Here is a 20,158-nt window from a genome sequence, read left to right as displayed (position 1 = left end):
CCTCACTGACCACGCCCACCCTCCTACCGCGGCAACGCCGGAGCCCGCCCACCATGCCCAGGATTCCCATCTTTGTGTGTTGGGGATGTGGGTGGGAGGAGGAGGGTGTGTGTCTTCCCCACCCAGGTGCACCCAGCACCTGACACGGCCCCCGTGCTCAGCAGCTTGGGAGATAAGTAACCCCAGGAGCGGTGTCTGGAGCCAGGGCACCCTCTAGTGGTCATTCCCAGCACTGCAAGGGCCGTGAAGCCTGAGGTGGCCAGGGTCAGTGGCAGCCGTCATAGTACCTAATCAAGCTATGCCTCTTCCTAAAATGGGTATCCTTTCCTTAAACTTTGGAATCCCCGTTTTCTCGTCTGTAAAATGGAAGGATATTCCTCCCGACTCATAGGGCCGTTGGGACAGGCGTTGTCACAGGTGACCAGTATAAAGCACTCCTCTTGGGAGTTCGCCCTGATAGTATCTACATTCCAGCCCCTGGGTGAAACCAGCAGTCTGCCCTCCTTCCACCCCTAACTTGAAGTTGTGCCCTGAGCAAGCAAGGCTGGAGATTTCCTGTGGAGGGATCAGGGAGCCCTGGCCTGGGGTCGGGGGAGGGGACACCCCTCCGTCTCAAAAGCAGTGTTCAGTATTAAAAAAAAAAAAAAAAAAAAAAAAAAAAGAAAAGAAAAGAAAAAGGAAATACAATATACGGTTCAATAAATAGAAAAAAGTTACAAAATGACATGATTTTGTCCTTAATTACAAGAGGAGAAGACAGAGGGGGTGACTGGGGTGGGTCACTCTCCCTCCTCCTCCCTGGGCCAAGGTGGGGCAAGGGAGACCCCAGAGAGACAGCAGCAGAGATTCAGAGCCACAAACAGAAAGGCGAAATAGAGGGAAATATGGAAAGGGAGAAGATGAAGGGGTGAAGCGGGGACATGGAGGAGGAGAAAGGCAGAGCCAGAGCCAGAAAATGCCAAGACGCCAACCTCTCTCCTTTCCAGATCAGGGGGTGGGGGTCCCTGGCTCTCCTGGGCTTGTCTCCCTCCAACACCAGGTTTGGAGGACAGCGTGAGCCTGGCTCAGTTCCTGAGTTGTATGTCCAGTGACTAGCAGGTAGGGAGAGGGACAGTAGTGACCCCTCGAGCCCAACCTGGGACCCTGGCATCCTCGGGAATGGGAGTCCTGGCTGGACGGGGCAGGGGGTGAGGTATGTGGCTGAGGCCCGAGGCCTCTTTAAATCCTTCAGTGGGGATGAGCCATCGGTCCCAGCTGGGCAGCCTGGCCAGGGCACAGGGCTGCGAAATGGGGCCCCTGAGGCAGTGAGGGGAGGGTATAAAAGGAGATTTAGACACCCTAACACAAGTCTCCTGGGCACCCAGAGTGGAGTGTGGGGTCTGCTACATTGACTTTAAGAGCCAGTTTCTGGAAAGTCCTGCCTTGCAGCCCCCAACCCCATCCCCAGTCCAAGCCAGACCTGAAAGTCTGGGGAGGGAGAGCTTGCCTATTGCTTTTGGGGTGCCCAAGGTGGGGTCAAACCAGATGCCCAAGCACACACCCCCTTCCAGGCCTCTGGGTGGTGGTATGGCTTCTGATCCTTGCGTCTCGAACACTCACTTGAAGACTCCTAGGCACGCATGTGGCAGGACGTCACCTCCCCCTGCCCCCCCCACCCCCGGGGCCATGTCCTCCCTCCAGCAAGGCCTGAGGGGATGGCAGGCAAGACCACCTAGCTCCAGCCAGGCTCCTTCCCTGACTTAATACTGAAATGCCACATGGGCCTCCAGTGCTGAGGCCCCTGATGGAGAGCCAGTGCCACAGAAGCAGGGGCCGAGGGGGTCCCCAGCGCTGCCCACTGCCCCTCAGCCAAAGCGCTCCCGCACCAAGAGCATGAGCTTCTTCTTGCCCTTGTAAGTCTGTTTGAGGTTCTCCAAGAATTGGGCAAACTGCAGGTGCCCATCAGGCGCCAGCAGGAAGGTCTCACGGGCCTGGCCCAGGAACTCGATGAAGTCGCCGTAGTGCCGCGGGCTGATGTGCGTGAGGCGGGAGTGGCTGGTGGCGATGTAGGCGGCCACCGCGGCATCCAGGAGCTGGCAGAGCGGCGCCCGGTCGGCACCCAGCGGCTTGGCGGCTCGGCGGGCCCCCAGCGGCCCCAGGCCGGGGGCCGAGAGGGTCCAGCGGCGCAGGATGTCGGAGAGCATGGGGGCGCAGTGGATGCTGCGGATGATGAGGGGGACGATGGCGGAGAGCTCGTGCCGGCCCAGAGAGTGGCTAAGTGAGCAGGCCCAGAGCACATCATTGACGGCCGGGTGGCTGTCCTGGTTGAAGGCGATGCTGAGCTGCGCCAGGGCCAGCGTGGCCAGCTTGTAGGCCCGCAGCGGCAGGCCGCGGTGCTCCATGTAGCGGGCCACCGTGAAGAGGTGGGCGTGGCCCAGGCCGCCAGCCGCGGCGTCCAGCACTATCTGGTACGCGGCCTCAAAGGCCGCGTGGTTCTTCTCGCACAGCGTGAGCGCGGGCAGGGCGCAGTTCTGCGGGTCCTTCATGGCGCACTGCAGGGCCAGGGTGCGCGCACAGGCCCAGAGCTCCTCCCTCCGGGGTGCGTCCAGCTGCAGCCGCGACAGCGTGGCGTGCGTGGTGCCCGTCACCGCCACGATGGTGGCAGCCTCCACCGGTGTGAATAAGGAATACCAGTTCTGCATGATATTCATCAGGGCTTGTGGGCCTGGGGGATCAAGAGGGCGAAGCTGGTCAGGAAGGACAGGGACCGCTCCCCCATGCGCACGGGTTTGCCCTCCCGCCGCCATCCCCACCAGCCAGAGCTAAAGACACGATCCCTCTGGTTCTGCTCCCGAGCTTGACAGAAACTGCCCTTCCGAAGGAAGCAGGGGGCAGCCAGACTGGGCAGGAAGAGCACTAGTGGGGCTATGCTTCCAGGCTCCTGTCCCTTCTCCAAGCTGCTTCAGCTTGGCCAGCTCCCAGGCCTTTGTTTAGTTCCATCCCCAGCCCGCCTGCCCAGCAGCACAGCCCTGAGTTGGGGCTGGGGCCAGGGAAAAGGCTCTGCTTCCCCCTCCACAGGGACGCAGGTGGCAGGTTTGCTTGGGAACTCACCGATCTCTGTGGCACAGCTGACCAGCCACCGCACCATCTCCCGGCGTCTCCAGGTCATGGTGTTCAAGGTCATCCGCATCACCTGTGGCACAGGAGGGGAGAGAGAAGCGGATCACCCAAACCTCGAGCAGGCCTACGGAGGGGATCAGGGATCCTGAGGGGGCTGACTCGGCGGTGAGCCACGTGATCTGGGCAAGCGACCTCACCTCCGGGGCCTTCAGTTTCCTCTTCTGTAAAATGGGCATTTAAAACCTCTACCTTGGGCAGGGCGCTCTTCTGAGAATTCAGTGCAAATTTTCAGGTAAAGATTTTGCACAGGGGCGCCTGGGTGGCTCAGTTGGTTGAGCGGTGGCCTTCAACTCAGGTAATGGTCTCAGAGCCTTGGAATCGAGCCCCGCGTTGGGCTCCCTGCTCAGCGGGGCATCTATTTCTCCCTCTCCTTCTCCCTCTGCCCCTCCCGCTCGTGCTCGCTTTCTCTAATAAGCACATCTTTTAAAAGTAAATAAATAAATAATAAAGTTGTATTTATTTATTTATTTTTTAAAAGATTTTATTTATTTATTTGACAGCGAGAGATCACAAGTAGGCAGAGAGGCAGGCAGAGAGAGAGGAAGGGAAGCAGGCTCCCTGCTGAGCAGAGAGCCCAATGCGGGGCTCGATCCCAGGACCCTGAGATCATGACCTGAACCGAAGGCAGTGGCTTAACCCACTGAGCCACCCAGGCGCCCCATAAAGTTGTATTTAAAAAAAAAAAAAAGATCTTACACAATATCTGTGGCTTGAAAGCGCTCAGCCCCTGCCAGCCGTTACTGTTACTGCTATCATTGCCGGTGCGACCCTCAGGTCCTGTGGCGCCTACCCCAGACAGCAGTCCAACCTGTCCCTTCTCTCTGGAAAGTTCCCTGCTTCATGTCAGCAGATTCCCCTCTGCGGCCCCCAACAAAGCACTTGCCCTACAGGCCCCTACCTTCTTCGGTTTCTACCCCCAATAAGCACCTCCTTGTCTGCCTCCCTCCAGGTCCTGTCTGGTGAACTCTGCCTTCAGCAAACTCCTAAGGAGTGGGTCCCCTCCCCATGCCCCCTCCAATAGTTCCAGTCCCCCACAGGAGATTGTTGGGGATTAATTCTGCCTTCTGCAGGCCCGCTGCTGGCCAGTTCTCCCTGGGAAAGTATCCCCACCCCCGCCCCACCCCATAAGCCTGCCCCAAACTGTTCTCCATTCTTACTTTACGTTGGCCACAGTCTGAGGCCCCGCCCCTCTGGGTCCCACACCCTGCAGGTGACTCCTCACCTACAAGCAGCACCCATGCTGGCCTCTGACTTGCCCCAGCAGGACAGCCCTTGCCCGGCCCCTGGGGATGGCCCCAGCTCGCAGGTCCTGCCTCAAGGACTTTCAACCACAGACCTCATCGGCTTTCAGGACCCTCCCCTGGCCCCACCCCTCAGCAGCAACCTTTCCTTCCAGGCTGGTCCCCCACAGGCCCAGGCCCCACCATGGTCCCTAACAGTGGGCACAGCAGTCCCAGGCCCCACACCATGGCCAGCACCCTAGCCCAGCTTCTTCTTGTGGCCCACCCACTCACGGGCAGGCGTCCTCCTCCTCAGCCACGCCCCCAGGAGGGGCCACTCCTCTTCCCACTCTGCCCTGGGAGTCCCCCACTGGCGGGACCTGTCCCTCATTCCTGGGACCTGTTCAGGCCTGTCCTCAGGCAGCACGGCCCCCGCTGACCCTCACCTGCAGGCCCAGTTCCAGCGCAATGCCCAGCAGCGTGGTGTCGGGAGGCGCACTGGCCGGGGTGGCCGTTTTGCAGGCGTCCTGCGCCAGCTTGAAGAGCAGGGCTGGCGAGTGGATGTTCTGCTGGATGGAGCCCAGCACGGCATGCAGCCACTTGGGGTCTCCTGGGGTGCAGGGAGGGAAGAGGGCAGGGTTGGCCCACGGGACACCAGCCCCGGCTGCTGCCCAACCTGTTCGCCCACCTGTTCGCCCAGGTGTACCCGTGTGAGGAGGCAGAGGCAGCTGGCAATGGCTCTGGGAAGATCCAGACCACTCTCGGCACTACCCCTCTTCTCTCCTCTCCCCACCTCCCAGCGGGAGCAAGCCAGCTAGGGACCCATAATGGTCAAGGGCAGTGATTCTGGACCCAGAACACCAGGGTTCAATCCCCGCCTCGCCATTCACTAGCTCTGTGACGCCCAGCAAGTCACTTGACTTTTCTGTGCCTCGGCCGCCCCATCTGTAAAATGGGTTATACTAATGCAATGGTACCAGCCTCCCAGGGCCACGGTGAGCCCGTACCTGAAAGGCTTTTACGGGACAAGAGCTGTACAACTGTGAGCTTTTATTGCTATTATCGCTGGCCCAGAAGCTACAGTTTGGTCACTTTGCTTCAGCCCCTCGGGCTTCCTCTGTTCCTCAAAACATACTAGGCACGGTCCAGCCTCAGGGCCTTTGAACTGGCTGTTCCCTCTGCCTGGAATGACCCCTCAGCCTGGACACAGCCCTCCCCAGGTTCCTGGGGAAGCCCTCATCCCCAGCATAAAGGCGTGAGTGTCCTCCTGGAAAGAAGAAGAAATCGGGAGTGCTCTCTTTCTCTGCCTTGTGAAGACACAGGCAGGAGGGTGGCCCGTGTGCAAGCCAGGAACAGAGTCCTCCCTGGGAAGCCACGATGCGCCACCCTGACCTTGGACTCCTAGCCTTCGGAGTTGTTGCTGAAGCCACCTGGTCTGCAGTGCTGTCATGGCGGCTCAAGGTGACGAGGACACCAGATGCAGGCAAGAGCTCTCTGCCCTCTCGGCTTAAGCACTGGCCTGCTTTCCCCACCCATTGCAGCCCTGGTTCTGTTCTTGCTCACTGTGTGACCTCACGAAGTGTCTGACCTTGCGTAAGGTCTGTCTGTCCCCCACCCCCAATGGAACACCGAAGGTGCTGGAACAGGATTGTTCACGCCTCAGCACCTGGGATAGTGCCTGGTCTAGACATCTAGAAAGTGCTCAAGGAAAACTGAGAATTTGATGAAAGGATAAAAAGTCGAGGGAAGCGATGAGGGAAAGGAGGAAAGAGGAGGCCGAGGAGCATGGCAGGGGGACGGGGGCAGCCTCCGCCCTCACCCTTGGCGGCTGTCAGCATGGCAGAGGCCAGCTCGCACTGGCGCGTTTCCAGGTGACCGAGGATGAACCAGCGGGGGAAGCGGTTGCTCATGATGGAGTCCAGCGGGCTGGGGTGCGGTTCTCCGGCGGGAAACGCGGTCTCCAGCACAGGCAGCCTGGTGGGGGCAGAGGGGGAGAAGCAAGCCCACGGTAAAAGGAGGCTAGGGCGTCCTCCCTCTACTGGAGCCTCCCTGCTTGGGCCAGCAAAGCCACAGGCACGCGGGATGATGGAGGATGTGGGTGCCAGATGTTCACTGGAGTCCTGTTGGTGCGCATCACTTGGGGTTGATTAAATAAACAATGCTCTGGTCGTGCACCAAGGGCTGACAAAAATGTGAGACCGTGTCCCGATGCAGCCCTCTGGTAATCCTTCGGTCACCCGCCTTCCCTTTCTCACTCTGCTCCAGTCACTGTTCCCCTCAATACCGCTCAAATACAACCAAGCACAGTCCTACCTCAGGACCTTTGCCTATGCTGTTCCCTCTGTCAGGAACACTCTTCCCAGACATCCTTGCGCTTCTCCCTCACCTCCTTCAAGTCTCTCTCTCTCTCTTTTTTTTTTAGATTTTATTTATTTAGGTCAGGGTAGGTGGGGGTGTATGTGTGTGCACAAGCAGGGGGAGTGGCCAACAGAGGGAGAAGCAGACTTCCTGCCAAGCAAGGGGCCTGATTCGAGACTCTATCCCAGGACCCTGGGATCCTGACCTGAGCTGAAGGCAGACACTTAGCAAACTGAGCTACCGCGGCGCCTTTTAATTCCCTCAAGTCTTTACTCAAGTATTTTTCAGTGGGTTCTTCCTTGAGATCCCTACATGTGAAACTCCCACTCCCAACTTCTCCCAGGCCTTTTTTGCTGTACGTCACCACCTGACACACAACATAGTTTACCTATTAATTAATATTTATTTAAAATAACGTATTATTCTATCTCCCTCACTGAAACGTCTGCTCCATGAGGGCAGGCATTTCTGATGATTCCCTTCACTGCTGCATCTCCAGCAGCCTGAACAATGTCCAGTACACAGCAGGTGGATGGACAGCAAATGTTTTTGGAATGACTACATGCCCACTAGGGGTATATTGCATCTCTATGCATGTATTTTGTATTTAGAAAGTTCTTCAGGGGCACCTGGGTGGCTCAGTCAATTAAGCATCTGCCTTCAGCTCAGGTCATGATCCCAGGGTCCTGGGATTGAATCCTGAGTTGGGTTCCCTGCTGGTGGGGAGTCTGCTTCTCCCTTTGCCTCTGCCCTGCTCATGCTCTCTCTCTCTCGGTTTCTCTCACTCAAATAAACAGATAAATAAAATCTTAGGGGGGAAAAAAAGATTACATGAGGTAATGTGAGTCATGGATTTGGACCAGGGATCAGCAACATTTTTTTTTTTTTTCGTTTTTGCACAGGTTCAGACAGTCAATATTTTTGGCACTATGGGGAGCCATTTGGTCCCTGTCACAACCATTTGACTCTGCCATTGCCACATAAAAGTAGCCCCAGACAATACCTAAATGAATGAGCATGGCTGTGTGCCAATAAAACTTTATTGCTCGACACTGAAACCTGAGTTTCATATTACTTTCCACCTGTCACAGAATATTCTTTTTATTTTCAAACACTTAAAAATGTGAAAAACATTCTGATCTCATGAGTTTAACAGGTGGCAGGCCACATCTGGCCCAGGGGCTGTCACGTGCTATTTCCTGGCTTAGAAACCACAGCTCTTCACAGATTATTTTTTCCAAATATTCTGGAAAGATCCATGCTAAATTGATACTTAATAAGCATCTCTAGATGATGGGCTCAAAGACGGGGACAGAATTCACCTTATTTGCTGGGCATAGTGTACTACCCAGAGGGCCTTTAAAAATTCTGTTTCTGTGGTCAGTTGGTACACATGAGAAATGATAAGGTTATTCCCAGCAACACTTTTTGGGAAATATGTCAACTGTCTATCTACTCTAAATCAATTCTTTTATGATACCTCCTTACAGCAGCCCTTACCAAACCTTTAAGATGCCAAGTTCACTGAAAATAAGGAGCAAGGAACAGACAGGGGATGGATGTAAAAGGAAGACCAGCCTTCAATTTCCAGATTATGGGTTTGCAGAAATCTTGATTCTTGTGGGATAGATAAGAAGAAAGTGGTGACATGGCTTGTCTCCAGAGAGATTCGGTAAGTGGGGACAATGTTTGGAGAAGAATTCTGAGTTCCCTGTGGATCCCTCTCAAATTTGAAATAAAAATACACATGTATACTTAATACAAAAAAAAAAAAAAAAAAAAAAAAAAAAAGCACAGGGCAAAGGGGGACACCAACCTGAGGGAGACGGAATTAACGAGCTTGTGAGTTTCGGGCAGGAGGATGGGGGCTCTGAGGGCGACCCTCCAATCCTGCCCAGTCTCCTGGGCCGAGTCCCCAGCAGCCCATTCTCACCTCATGGCCCTCAGCGCGAGGCGGTAGGCCAGGTCGGGGTCGTGGGGCAGCAGCGCCGTGAACAGGTAGCGGGCACAGGTGTGCATGGGCACGCTCTCCCGGAACAGCACCTCTCCGAAGCCGCTGAAGGGACCCCCTGCAGGGGCATCCTGAGCTCAGACCCCAGGCAAGGGCTCATGTCCACCCCATCCCCTGGTCTCCTCACCTCCCAGGCTCTGAGGAGGGGAGGGACTTGCTCGGGAGAGATCCGCTGGGGCTAGCGGTTGGCGGGGTGTGGGACGGAGTGCAGGACTGAGACAGAAGAGAGGGGCAAAATCTGAAGAGGAGACCCGGGAACCCCGGGGTGGGGGGGCAGGACGCAGAAACAAGGCGGGGCCGGAAGGTGGAGGTGGGGCTACACCTGCTCCAGGGGTGGGGCCTCACAAGGACCGGGCCCCTTGACGCCAGTGGCCAGTGGCGGGGGGAGGGGGGGCTCCTCCCCAGGCCAGCACTTTCCAGGGAGCTGAGCTAAGGGCTGGTGTCACCTTTTAGGTACCGCTAAGGTAGCAGCGAAATGTAAGGGCCAGAAGACCGGGCCTCCTGATCCAGCAGCCACGGAGCCACCGGAGAACTGGGGACAGGGCCCCTCCCCTCCCCGTCTGGGGGCGGGGCCTCACCTTCCAGCAGCAGCCCCGCCTGCTTGCGCAGCACCTGCACCAGCCGCTCGTCCAGTTCCACCTCCTCCAGCAGGGCCAGCAGCTGCTCCTCGCTGCGCACCACCTTGTCTTGGGCGTACAGTCCCTCCGGCAGGGCCCGCTGCTGCCCCAGGCCCAGCAGTGCCACTTCAAGGGCCAACGCCAAGTAAGACTCCCCGGGGCTCCCGGGCACTGGCACATGCTGGTAGGCCGCCTTCCGCTTCTCGGGGCCAGAGTCTGTGGGAAATGGGTACCAGGGTTGCTGGAGGGGGGTGCCCCCCTTCTGGGGACCCCAGGGGCTCTTCAACTCAAACATGGAGACCGGGGGGGGGGGGTTGGGCTTATGTGGGGGAACCCAGCAGATCCCAGCACTGACCAGACACCTTCTACCAGCAGATAGGTGGGTCTGCGGTGGCCTCGCTTTCAGGAGAAGCGAAGTCTGTTGGCTCCTGGCACTCACCAGGGCATGTGGCCAAGTGTAGAGACCTGACTAAGGATAAGAGTGTGGCCCCACTTTCTTGGGGTACTGGGCTGGGGAGGGGGAAGGGGAAATGTCCCATTTCTTCCCAGGGGCCCCAGTGTGGGTACCTGGGTAAAGGGCAAGTGTCTCCTCCTCCAGGCGGCAGGCTTCCAGAAGTGCCCTGCAGAGGCAGCCGATGGGGTCCAGTGGGTGGCCCACCCATCCTTCCGTGTTGGTGATGCATGTGTTACCTTTCTGCAGCAGCTCTGCAGGCAGTATGAGGGGCTCAATGCCAACCCTCCACAAGTCTAGGTGGGGGGTCTTCTCTCCTTGAACCCCCAGCCCAGCCTCCCAGTGCCCGCCCACTACCTGGCCAACCATGAGCCATCCTGTCTGCCCGTGAGCTCTGTAGCAGCCCTCACCTCCACAGCCTTGGCCTCCTGTCCCACAGCCAGACCCCAGCCTAGCAGGGACACATGGGTGAAACTGGGTGCTTTCAAAAACACCCACCGTCTTTCTCCTAGTTCCCACCTCTCTTGAGCCTAGCTGGCTTCAGGCCCCCATGTGGCCACCTGCCCCCTCTGAAAGCCCCATTCTTCAATCTCCTCCCATGAGCCTAGCTCTCTCCTGCCTCTGGGCTCCTGCCCCTGCTGTTCCTTCTACCTAGAACACTGTTCCTCCCTCCCTTCTCCTGGGAAACTCCTATACATCTGTAAGATCTCAGCATAGCTCTCACCTGCTCTGTGAAGCTTTCCCTGTGCCCCTAGGCAGGACTCTTCTGGGGTCACAGTTCCCCCAGAGTTCCATGACACCTGGGGTTCAATTTCCTGATAACAGACCTATTACCCAGACAACAAAACTGGTGGCCTCTCTCCTGCCTCCCCATAGCTCATCAACAAACATGTTCTTTTTTTTTTTTTAGCCCATACAACATGGCTTTTTTTTTCCCCCAATGCAAATTTGAATTTGTTTCCCATGTTTAAAAATCAGTAAATTGCACATCACATAATGCAGATTTCTGGCCTGTCCTGAAAAATTGGAAGATCTGGCCACACTGGGACCCCGTTCCTGAAATACGTGTAACTGGCACAGGCTCCATAGCACAGAAGCGGGAAGCTTAGAAACTACAAGTCCCAGGCTCCTTTGAGTGAGGCGGAGGCAAGGACAGGAAGAAGCCCTGATTCTCCTGTAGCCCCCATGAGCAGGTGTGCAGCTGTCCACAGGGCAGAGACAGGAGGCTTTGCCAGCAGGTGCTGAGTGCTCTCTTGGGAACGGCCCCCAGCGGGGGCTGCAGGCTGCTGAGCTCACGGTCAGCAGTTTGCTGCAATCCATGTGCTTTTGAAGTTCAGGTTCTTGAGCAATGGCACCCCCGACTTTCAATCCCGCAGCCCTTGCGGTACTTTTATGAGCCCTCAATCTCCTGTATTAAATTCTTTTTGCTCAAGATTCCTCCAGGTGGCCTGGCTTTCCCAGGGGGTGGGACCTGGAGCAGAACCCACAGACATTAGGGGTGCATGGCTCCCAGCAGTCAGCGTCTGTGTCTATGGCCCTGGGGGAATAGGGAGGTTGTGGCACCCACCTTTTTTCTGCTGCTTATAGCTCTCAAGTTGATGCCGCCGCTGCAGCCGGAGCGTGTTGATGATGGCACCTGCCAGCCGCAGGGCCTGGCGGGGGTATCCGTGGGCACGCAGGGTGTCCACTCGGGCACAGGCCGTGGGGAAGGGCTCGCCCAGCCATAGTGGGCGGCCCTGGGGGTCAAAGGTTGGCTTTTCACTGCCCATGGTGCCTGTGAGGCTGGGGCCATAGGAGTCACTGGCCAGGATCCTTTGCAGGTGGGTGTCACTCCAGTGGAGTGACCCGGCCTGGAGGGCGCGGCCAAAGACGGTGTGGCGGGAACCTGCGGCCATCACCTCCTCCTCTTCCTCCTCCTCCTCCGGACCTGCAGGAGGGGCACCCACATGGCCTGGTAAGGGGGGCCCTGGCATTCGGGCTGAGGCCAGCTTGGTACTAGATTCTGGGCACAGTGATGGGGGTGTGTCATCTCCCCAAATCCTTTATTTTTTAATTAATTAATTAATTATTTAGATTTCATTCACCTCTTTGACAGAGAGAGGGAGGGAGAGCACAAGCTGGGGAGCGGCAGACAGAGGGAGAGGGAGAAGCAGGTTCCTCCCCGAGCAGGGAGTCTGACACGGGGCACCATCTCAGGATCCCGGAATCATGACCCAAGTCGAAGGCACATGCCTAACCGACTGAGCCACCCAAGCGATCCTCCCCAAATCCTTTAAACAGCGCTTTGAACGTGTGTGTGTTATATGTGTGTGTGTGTATGCGTGCGTGTGCCGGGGAGACTATTAAATCCCTTCATGCCAGTGGACTATGGAGGTTGACCAACTGTCCATGTCTGCGCACCCTGCCCCTCCCCACACTCCATTCCTCTTTTCCTCCCCCCACCCCATCTCTGACTCCTCTCCCCCCTCCCTCCATCTCTGCCTCTCTCTTCTCGGTATCTTCTTCCTTTTCGCTCAGTCACCCCTGCCCCCGACCTCCCTGGCCAGGAGGAGGCCAAGTCGGGAGACCAGCGCAGAACCACCGGCGTCTTAAGCATTTCACTTCATGTGCCTCCGACTGCCCGCCGCCCCTGCCTGGGCCCTCACTCCGTCCTGGTGGGGAGGACAGACAAGGGCTGGGGTCCCCTCTCCTACCTGGGCTGAGGGCCACGCTGGGCTGCAGGCTGGGCCCGTCGAAGGAGTAGTTGCCCTCTTCCAGCGGGCACACGTCCAGCTTGTCCCACTTGCCAAGCAGCTGGAGCCAGCTCACCCGTTCCTCTGGTTTGCAGTGGGGGCTCAGGACAACACACACCCACAGGGCCCCTAGGGACAGAGGGCAGCCGGTAAACGTGGGCATGAGGGAGGCTAGACATTCATGCCAACAGTAGCCTACTGTGTGCTGGGCACTGGTCTCTGCTTAGCCCTCATCTTGAGCCTCTGAGATTGCAACTGATAATCTCTTCCCATTATAGCACAGAGAGGTAGAAGCAGTTGCTCAACGTCACACAGCTGTGAAGTGGGAAGTCAGGATTTGAACCCAGTCCATCAGACTCCGCTTGCTGTTGCCACCAGGTTTTGAATGGCCTGCAAGCTAAGATTTACTCTTCCATTTCTTTTTTTTTTTTTTTTTAAAGATTTTATTCATCCACCTGACAGGCAGAGATCACAAGTAGGCTGAGAGGCAGGCAGAGAGAAAGGAGGAAGCAGGCTCCCCGCTGAGCAGAAAGCCCGACTCGGGGCTCGATCCCAGGACCCTGGGATCATGACCCGAGCCGAAGGCAGAGGCCTTAACCCACTGAGCCACCCAGGCGCCCCTACTCTTCCATTTCTAAATGGTGGGGGGAAATACATCAGAGGAATATTTTGTGACTTGTGAAAATTATATGAACTTCCCATCAATAGTGTCTGTAAGTAAAACTGTATGGGGTGCTGCCGTGCCCATCTGGTGGCGTGTCTGAGGCTGCTTTTCCATGGCAATGGGCAGGATTGAGAAGCCGTGACAGAGACCAATGGCCTACAAAGCCAAAGTGACTGGCTGCCGGCCCTTACAGAAAAGGACTAATGCCAGGCGCCTGGGTGGCTCAGTCAGCTAAAGGTCTGCGTTAGGCTCAGGTCATGATCCCTGGGGTCCTGGGATCAAGCCCCATGTTGGGCTTCCTGCTCAGTGGGGAGCCTGCTTCTCCCTCTCCCCACAGCTTGTGCCTCTCGCTATCTCTTTCTCAAATAAAATCTTTTTTATTATAGTTTTAATATTTATTTGAGAGAGAGAGAGAGGGAGAGCATGAGCAGGGGGAGAGGCAGGCAAAGGGAGAAGCAGGCTCCCCACTAAGCAGAGAGCCCAATGTGGGGCATGATCCCAGTCCCAGGACCCCAGGATCATGACCCAAGCTGAAGGCAGATGCTCAACCAGCTGAGCCACCCAGGAGCCCCTAAATGAAATCTTAAAAAATAAAAAAAAGAGGAAAAGGACTAATGCGTCTATAGTATTTCTTTGTCTGTCTCCCCAACAGGTGTCAGCTTTAGGAGTGCAGGGGTTCAGCCCCTTGTTTCCCGCCCAGCCCCACACCTGCACCCGCACGGTGCCTCCCGCATCACAGGTGCTAGTGAACACGGAAGGGATTCAGGGGCCCCACGCTAATGGCGGGGTGAGCCTGACCTGGCAGCCAGAGCCCGCTGGGGCGCCGAAGCCCTGCTGTGCACCCCGGGCCTTACCCAGCTCGTCCCACAGCTGCCGGCATTTGTCGGTCATGCCCGCGCCCTGCTGCCGCCACAGGGCCAGGCGCGGGTCCTGCAGGAACTGCTCTGTCATGAGGATCAGCATGCGCGCCCCGTTGGAGTCCCGCATCCGCAGCATCTCTCGCACCTGTGCCAGGATGAGGGCAGGGACCAGCGGTGAGGAGGGGGCGGGGCGCAGGGGCCAGAACCTTCGGTCCCCTGCCCGCCCACCCGCCCGCGGCACCTTGCAGAACATGGAGCGCAGCTGCTGGCTGGCGCCGTAGTAGCCGCCGTTGGACAGCAGCTGCTTCACCTGCTCCTGGATCTGCTCCTCGTCCAGGTGCCAGCAGTTGGCATCCTCGATACCTGCACCCGCGGTGGGGTCTGGGGCACCTGCGGGGAGGGCGGGACAGTGAGGCTGGGGTTTCCAATCTCCCTCTACACCCTCTGCCCACCCCCATCGGTCCACCCCGATCCCAGTCAAAGCCCCTCCCACCTGACCCCGAGGGGGCTGTCAGTCCCGGCAGCTCCGCGTTCACCTACCATCCTACTTCACCGGCTATCCGCTCACCCCATCCGCTTTTTCACACCAGCAGGTCACCCCATATCCTATTATCCATCCCCCCACCCTCCATCTTCCCACAGCCCCTCTTCTCTCCAAACCCTCCCCAGAGCTCACAGCACCTCCAGGTCCATCCCCCACCCGACCCCCACCAACATCCACACACACCCTTCCTGCCCTCCACCCACCCACACTCAGGCGGCTCCTGTGCTCTTGGGGCACCCCCACCTTGAGGCTGAAGCTCCCCGTTCCCGGGGCCAGGTCAGATCCAGGATCTGCCACTTAGTACGTGTGTGACCTTGACTTCAGGCCGTGGGCTCTCCCTAGCCCAGCTCAAGGATCCAGGGGACCTGAGGATTCCAAGACGGAAGCTGCCCCCCTTGGGCCCCCAGGTGCCCTTACCATGCACCAAGTTGATCTCAGAGCCCAGCAGGAGGATCTCGTCAGCCAGGCGCTGGGCGGTGGGCAGCACCTCGGTGTGGTGGGCGCTGATGAGGTACTGCACGAACTTCTGCAGCTGGTCTCTGTTCATCTGGGACAGTGTCTCAGAGATGGGCAGCCGCAGCTCCACCTGGCGCGCATGTCGAATGCGGTACAGAGACAGAGCCACCACGTGTGCACAGTAGAAGAGGTCTCGGTTGTCACAGCCGCAGCTCACCGACGTGATCTTGCAGCGGTCAAAGCTGATGGAGACGTGGTAGAGGCGCTCGGGCTCTCCAGGGCCCCCCAGCTCCCGGATGTTTCCGCTCAGATGGAACCCTAAGACCAAAGCCAGGCCAGCCGCCGCTGGGTCACCCCCAGATAGCGGTGCTCGACCACGGCACATAGCCAGACCCAGGTGCCAGTCCCATGGAGTAACTAGCGCAAGCCACTTAACCTCTCTATCCAGTGGGAACGGGTAGTGACCTCCTCTTCATGTGTTTTAAAGAGGATTCAGTGAGCTAATATTTGGTAAGTGCTTAGAACCCTGTAGGCATACAGTAAGTCTTAAATAAATGCTTGCTCCTGTTCTAATTCTGAAGAACATTATAGTGATGATGCTGAAGGTGGTTTTCTCAGCCCTTGGGTTACTGTGGATACAGCCTGGGCTCCAGGAGCCCTGTAACTTCCTGGGAAGATGCCCAAGGCCTGTGACAATTGGGGGTGAGGGGCTGATGTGACAGCCGAGGGGGCCAGGCTACCCCACCTGCCCCACCCTGGCCCCTGGGGAGCCCAGATGCCAGGCTTATCCAACTGGTTGGGCAGCTCAGGCCCCAGCTGGCCCTGGCTGCGTCACGCAGAGAGACGGCGGCTTCCTCATACCGGCTGAAAATGGCCAAGCCTGTGGCGGGCTGGGCCATGTCCAGGCAAGGGGGGCCCCAGGCTGACAGGGTTCAGGGAGGGTCACCTTAGCCAAGCCCCTGCCTCCAGCTAGGAGGTGAAGTGTTCCTGGGCTTACTCGCTTTCGGGCTCAACCTCTACTTGCCCCCTTCTGAGCCCTACTCCCTGAGGTCTGGAATCTTCTTTCACCTCTAGTTCCAAACTTCTGGCCCCTACCCTCCCTCACTGGACTCCACTGCCTAAGGTCTAAGACCACCCCTCACAGCTGATCTTAAACTTCTACTCAAGGCTCCCACCTAAGCCTCATTGCCTTAGATGTAGGACCATCCCTAAACGTCTGATCCCAATTTCTAGTAGTCTAGTCCTTCTGCCTGAGGTCTAGACTACTTCTCACCTCAGGCTTGAAACCTCGGCCCCACAGCATCACTGGGTCCCTCTGCCTGAGGTCTGAAACCTGGTCTCACTTGTGGTATGCAAATAGCTCCTGGGCATTGCCCCAGACCAGCCCTCCTCCCTGTGTCCCCACCTCTTCTCCCGCCCACCAGTCAAGCTGTCTGAGGACCACCTTTGTCTTTAGCTCAGAATCCGGATCCAACCCGCACAGAGGTCCTCCACATAGGATCTGGACGTAGCCTCAGTCCTCCCTCCTTAGCTGGTCCCTGCTGCCTAAATTCGGGGACCTCCCCTCCGCCCTCCATCCTTCCCCCCAGCCCCGTCTAAGCCCCCTACCTGGGGTCTAGGCAGATCTTTGACCCTAAGCTCAGAATATCTTGTAAAACCCTCTCTGGGCATCAAAGCCAGTGGTCTGGAATGTCCCCTTGCCTCGGCCCAGGCCCCTCTCCCTCTCTTTCCCTCCCTGCCTGTGCTGGACGCCCTGGCCTCCCTGGCAGGGGGGTGGGGGCGAGCACTCACCCACTTGCAGCACGCGGTCTACGGCCCCACTCTGCAGCAGGTGCAGCCCGCGGGTGAAGGGCACGCGGGCGTCGTGCTCGCCCTCCGGGGGCTGGTAGCCCAGGGACGAGTACATACAGATCTCCCGTTCGCTGCGTGGGAATGACCAGAACACAATGCGCTTCTGGACCGGCTCTGGCACCCTGGAGAACCGCTCCTCCACCTGCGGGAAGGGCGGTGGGTTAGAAACCCAGCTTGAATCCTGGCTTTGCCACTTACGAGCAGTGTGACTCTGGGCAAGTCACTTGGCCTCTCTGAGCTTGTTTTCTCAAGTGCGAGGTGGGAATGTTAATAGCACCCACCTCCTGAGTATCAAGCTTGCAATAACACCTGGCCTGTACTTAGTGTTCTAGAACTTTCTGCTACTTCCCCCCACCCCATGTCAGATCCCAGGTCCTGATGTAATGTAGTCTCCCCTCCCAGGCTTTGAAGGGGCAGGAGAAAGGGAGACAACCGTGATCAGGCCTCCATATTCTCAGCCTACACTATGCTAAATGCTTTGTGTATGTGATTCCCCATAATTTTCATGGCAACATCTCAGTAATACTAGTTCTCATCCCATTTTGCAGCCTGGACATTCGGAGGCTCAGAAGTGGGGTGAATGCACCTGCTCGGTCTTGCAGCTGGCGAGCTCCGAGTCCCAAGATAGGCTCCGTTCTCAGCTTCCAAGGGCCTGCAGGAAGGGAGGGGTGTCCTCACCACCCCTGTGGGCTTGGGGCAGCAAATCAAGCTGGTTGAACCAATGTTCCAATCTGGGCTTGCTACTCCCTGGCTGAGTGACCTTAGGCAAGTTTCTCAACCTCTCTGTGCTCCAATTTCCTCAAAGTGGGAGGGAAAACAACAACTCCAAAGGGCTGCAGAGGATTCCAGGAGCTTCTGAGGGGCAAGAGCTTTCCTAGCACCAGGCCTGGTCAGGGCAGGCACATGGGAACCACCAGAGATGGTTTCAGGATTATGCTGGGTATCTCATGCACGATAAAGGGGCAGCGACCTCCCAGAGCTCCCAGTCCTGGGTTTCTGGGGGAAGTGGGAGGACCAGTGACTAGCTCAGGTCTCAGGGACAGTTGGCAGATGACTAAGGAGGGATTTTCCAGGCCATGAATCAGAGCCTGCCCCATCCACACTTGGCTCAGACTCATCAATCCCAGCAGACTTCCTAACTCTGGACAGGCTAGGGAGCAAAGAACACCCCCCAAAGCCAGATACAGAACAGAGCCTATGGGACTGCAGAGGGCTTGCTCAGACCCCGGCCACATCTCCACTCTTCAGAGGCTCATTCTGAGGCTGGAAAAGAGGACTCTAACCGCCCCAGCCCTGGGGCATCGTGGTAGAACCCCCAGAAACTAACAGAGGTCTAGGTGCACCTATACAGGTACTATGACCCAGGCCTTGCCCTTGCTGTTGAACTATGGAAGGACTAGAATGGCTGGGGGACAGAGGGAGGGTGAACACTGGGGAAATAGGGGAATGTGGGAGGGTACCCTGACACTGGAGGGGCTGGGCAGCCCCAGGCGGGAGGTGGTCCCAAAAGTACTGAGGGAGGGAAGCAGGACTCCAGGGAAGGATCTGGAGGAGGAGGGGGGTTCCCCAGGGGACAAGGGTTCTGGAGCACAGATCGGGGACAGAAAAGAGTATCTTGGGGCTGGGGTCTGTAGAAATGGGGGAGTTCTTCACTGGAGGTGTGGGGCAGAGATCTGGAGTCTGCAGGGGATGAGATGGGGGGTGTCCTCCAAGTCAGGGTGGCTCGTAGGAGTTGGAAAGAGGAGTGAAGACTGAATGGGGTGTCCTAACTGAGAGCTGAGGTTGAGGTGGGAAAAGAGGGTACCCAGGGTTGTGCGAGGACCCCGGGGCAGGAGGAGAAGGAAGTGTCCTGAGCTAGGATCTAGGGTGCTGAGGACATCCCTGTGTCCTGTGGGCTGGAGGGCTGCGATGGCAGGAGGAATGGGGGTGGGTCACAGGGCTTGAAGGAGTGAAATGGGAGGATGAGAGGGTGTTTCGGGGCGGACTTAAGGATCCTGGAGGGGATCCCTGGGAGTGTCTCGTATGCGGGCAGGTCCGGAGGCTGGGGGTTGGGCAGGGGAGGAGAAGGCTAGTCGGAGAAGGGGTTGGGGGTGCGTCCCTCCCCCCACCCCTCGTCACCTGCTCGAAGGCCCAGGTCTCGGCTACTCGCTTGGCACTGAGGTCCAGCAGCGCCTCGGGCCGGCCCCGGCCGCGCACGGCCCCGGTCCCGGCATCGCGTTCCTCGGGTCCCGCGGGGCAGCCCCGGCTCCGTTTGGCCGCGGGGGGGTCCATCGACGGGCCGGGGCCGGGGCGGGGCCTGTTGGGGGGGTCAGTCCGATGCCCGCTTTGCGTCGCCGGCTCCCGCGCCCTCTACCCGCCTTCCAGTTCGTCTTCGGCGCTCGGCCGCCCCGGGACCCCAGCCGCACCCACCCCCGCCCAGCGCCGGGCCGGCCGGGTGATGCGGCCCCTTTAAGACTCTTCACAACAATGAAGCTGCCTCAGTCGCCGCTTTATGCTCCGCCGTCGTCCCGCCCCCGCCGCCCGTCCCCATTGGCCCCCCCCTCGGCCTCCGTGGCTCTCCTCCGCTATTGGCTGCACCGCCAGACTCGTCCTCAAGTTCTCGCTGATCATTTGTTAGATGTGCTGCTTGTCCTTTCGAGGAAGCCCAATCAGAACGCTCATAGGGCTGTGCTGTCAATCATGGGGCGCCGGCGGCCAATCATAGTGGGAGGACCCCCCGCGGCCCCGGCCTTATGCGGAGTTTCGGGGCGGACCCTCGGTTCATTCACAACATTCCTCTCCCGCCCCCCTCCGGCTGGACAGCGCGCCCCGGGCAGCTGGGGCTGCGCCCACACACGGCTTTGTTTACTGAGGGTCGCTTCCGGGCTCCGCAAGGGGACAATCAACAGGACTCGGCCGGGGAGCGAGACTGAGCGGCGGGATTCCAAGCCAGCCTCTCAGCCCCTCCTTCCTCTGGGCTGTGCGAGGCGAGAAACTCTCTCAGCCTCTCTGGGCGCTGAGTCAAGTTTTGATATTTGTGGGATTGGGGTAGGTGGGTGGAGGGGATCACAGGCCCCTCGATTGAGCTCTTGGGGGCCACAGACCTGTTCTCTAGAAATAGAGCCCAACCCATGCCCCAAGCTAAGAACCCTCAATCCATTCTGTGCCCTGAATATTACGTTGAGTCATATGAAATGGCTGATTTTCGACCTACTAAGACGGCAGTTTCAAAAGGTTCAACTAATACTTGTCACAT

General features: G+C 58.0%; 1 protein-coding gene across 2 annotated transcripts; it reads right to left on the bottom strand.

The window, feature by feature from the left end:
• Positions 1 to 682: 682 nt before the first annotated feature.
• On the bottom strand, positions 683 to 19,194 carry ZSWIM4 (zinc finger SWIM-type containing 4). 2 transcript variants are annotated; one of them, XM_032313080.1, is made up of 15 exons: positions 19,042 to 19,125; positions 17,510 to 17,575; positions 16,864 to 17,065; positions 15,034 to 15,390; positions 14,314 to 14,462; positions 14,067 to 14,217; positions 12,510 to 12,677; positions 11,384 to 11,743; positions 9,933 to 10,070; positions 9,327 to 9,581; positions 8,671 to 8,806; positions 6,199 to 6,353; positions 4,826 to 4,989; positions 3,091 to 3,172; positions 1,845 to 2,704 (listed from the first exon to the last, which is right to left on the bottom strand). In XM_032313080.1, the coding sequence occupies exons 3-15, from the start codon at positions 16,976 to 16,978 to the stop codon at positions 1,845 to 1,847; spliced, it is 3,090 nt and encodes a 1,029-aa protein (XP_032168971.1). In that variant the 5' UTR covers positions 16,979 to 17,065; positions 17,510 to 17,575; positions 19,042 to 19,125. The 2 variants fall into 2 exon arrangements, with proteins under 2 accessions (XP_032168962.1, XP_032168971.1); XM_032313071.1 differs by lacking the exon at positions 17,510 to 17,575 and having other exon boundaries at positions 683 to 2,704; positions 19,042 to 19,194.
• Positions 19,195 to 20,158: the final 964 nt, after the last annotated feature.

Source organism: Mustela erminea, chromosome 1 (assembly GCF_009829155.1).
Source record: "Mustela erminea isolate mMusErm1 chromosome 1, mMusErm1.Pri, whole genome shotgun sequence".
NCBI classification, from domain to species: Eukaryota; Metazoa; Chordata; class Mammalia; order Carnivora; family Mustelidae; genus Mustela; species Mustela erminea.
The sequence above is the reverse complement of the archived record's forward strand: the minus strand, read 5'-3'. Positions and strand labels throughout refer to the sequence as shown.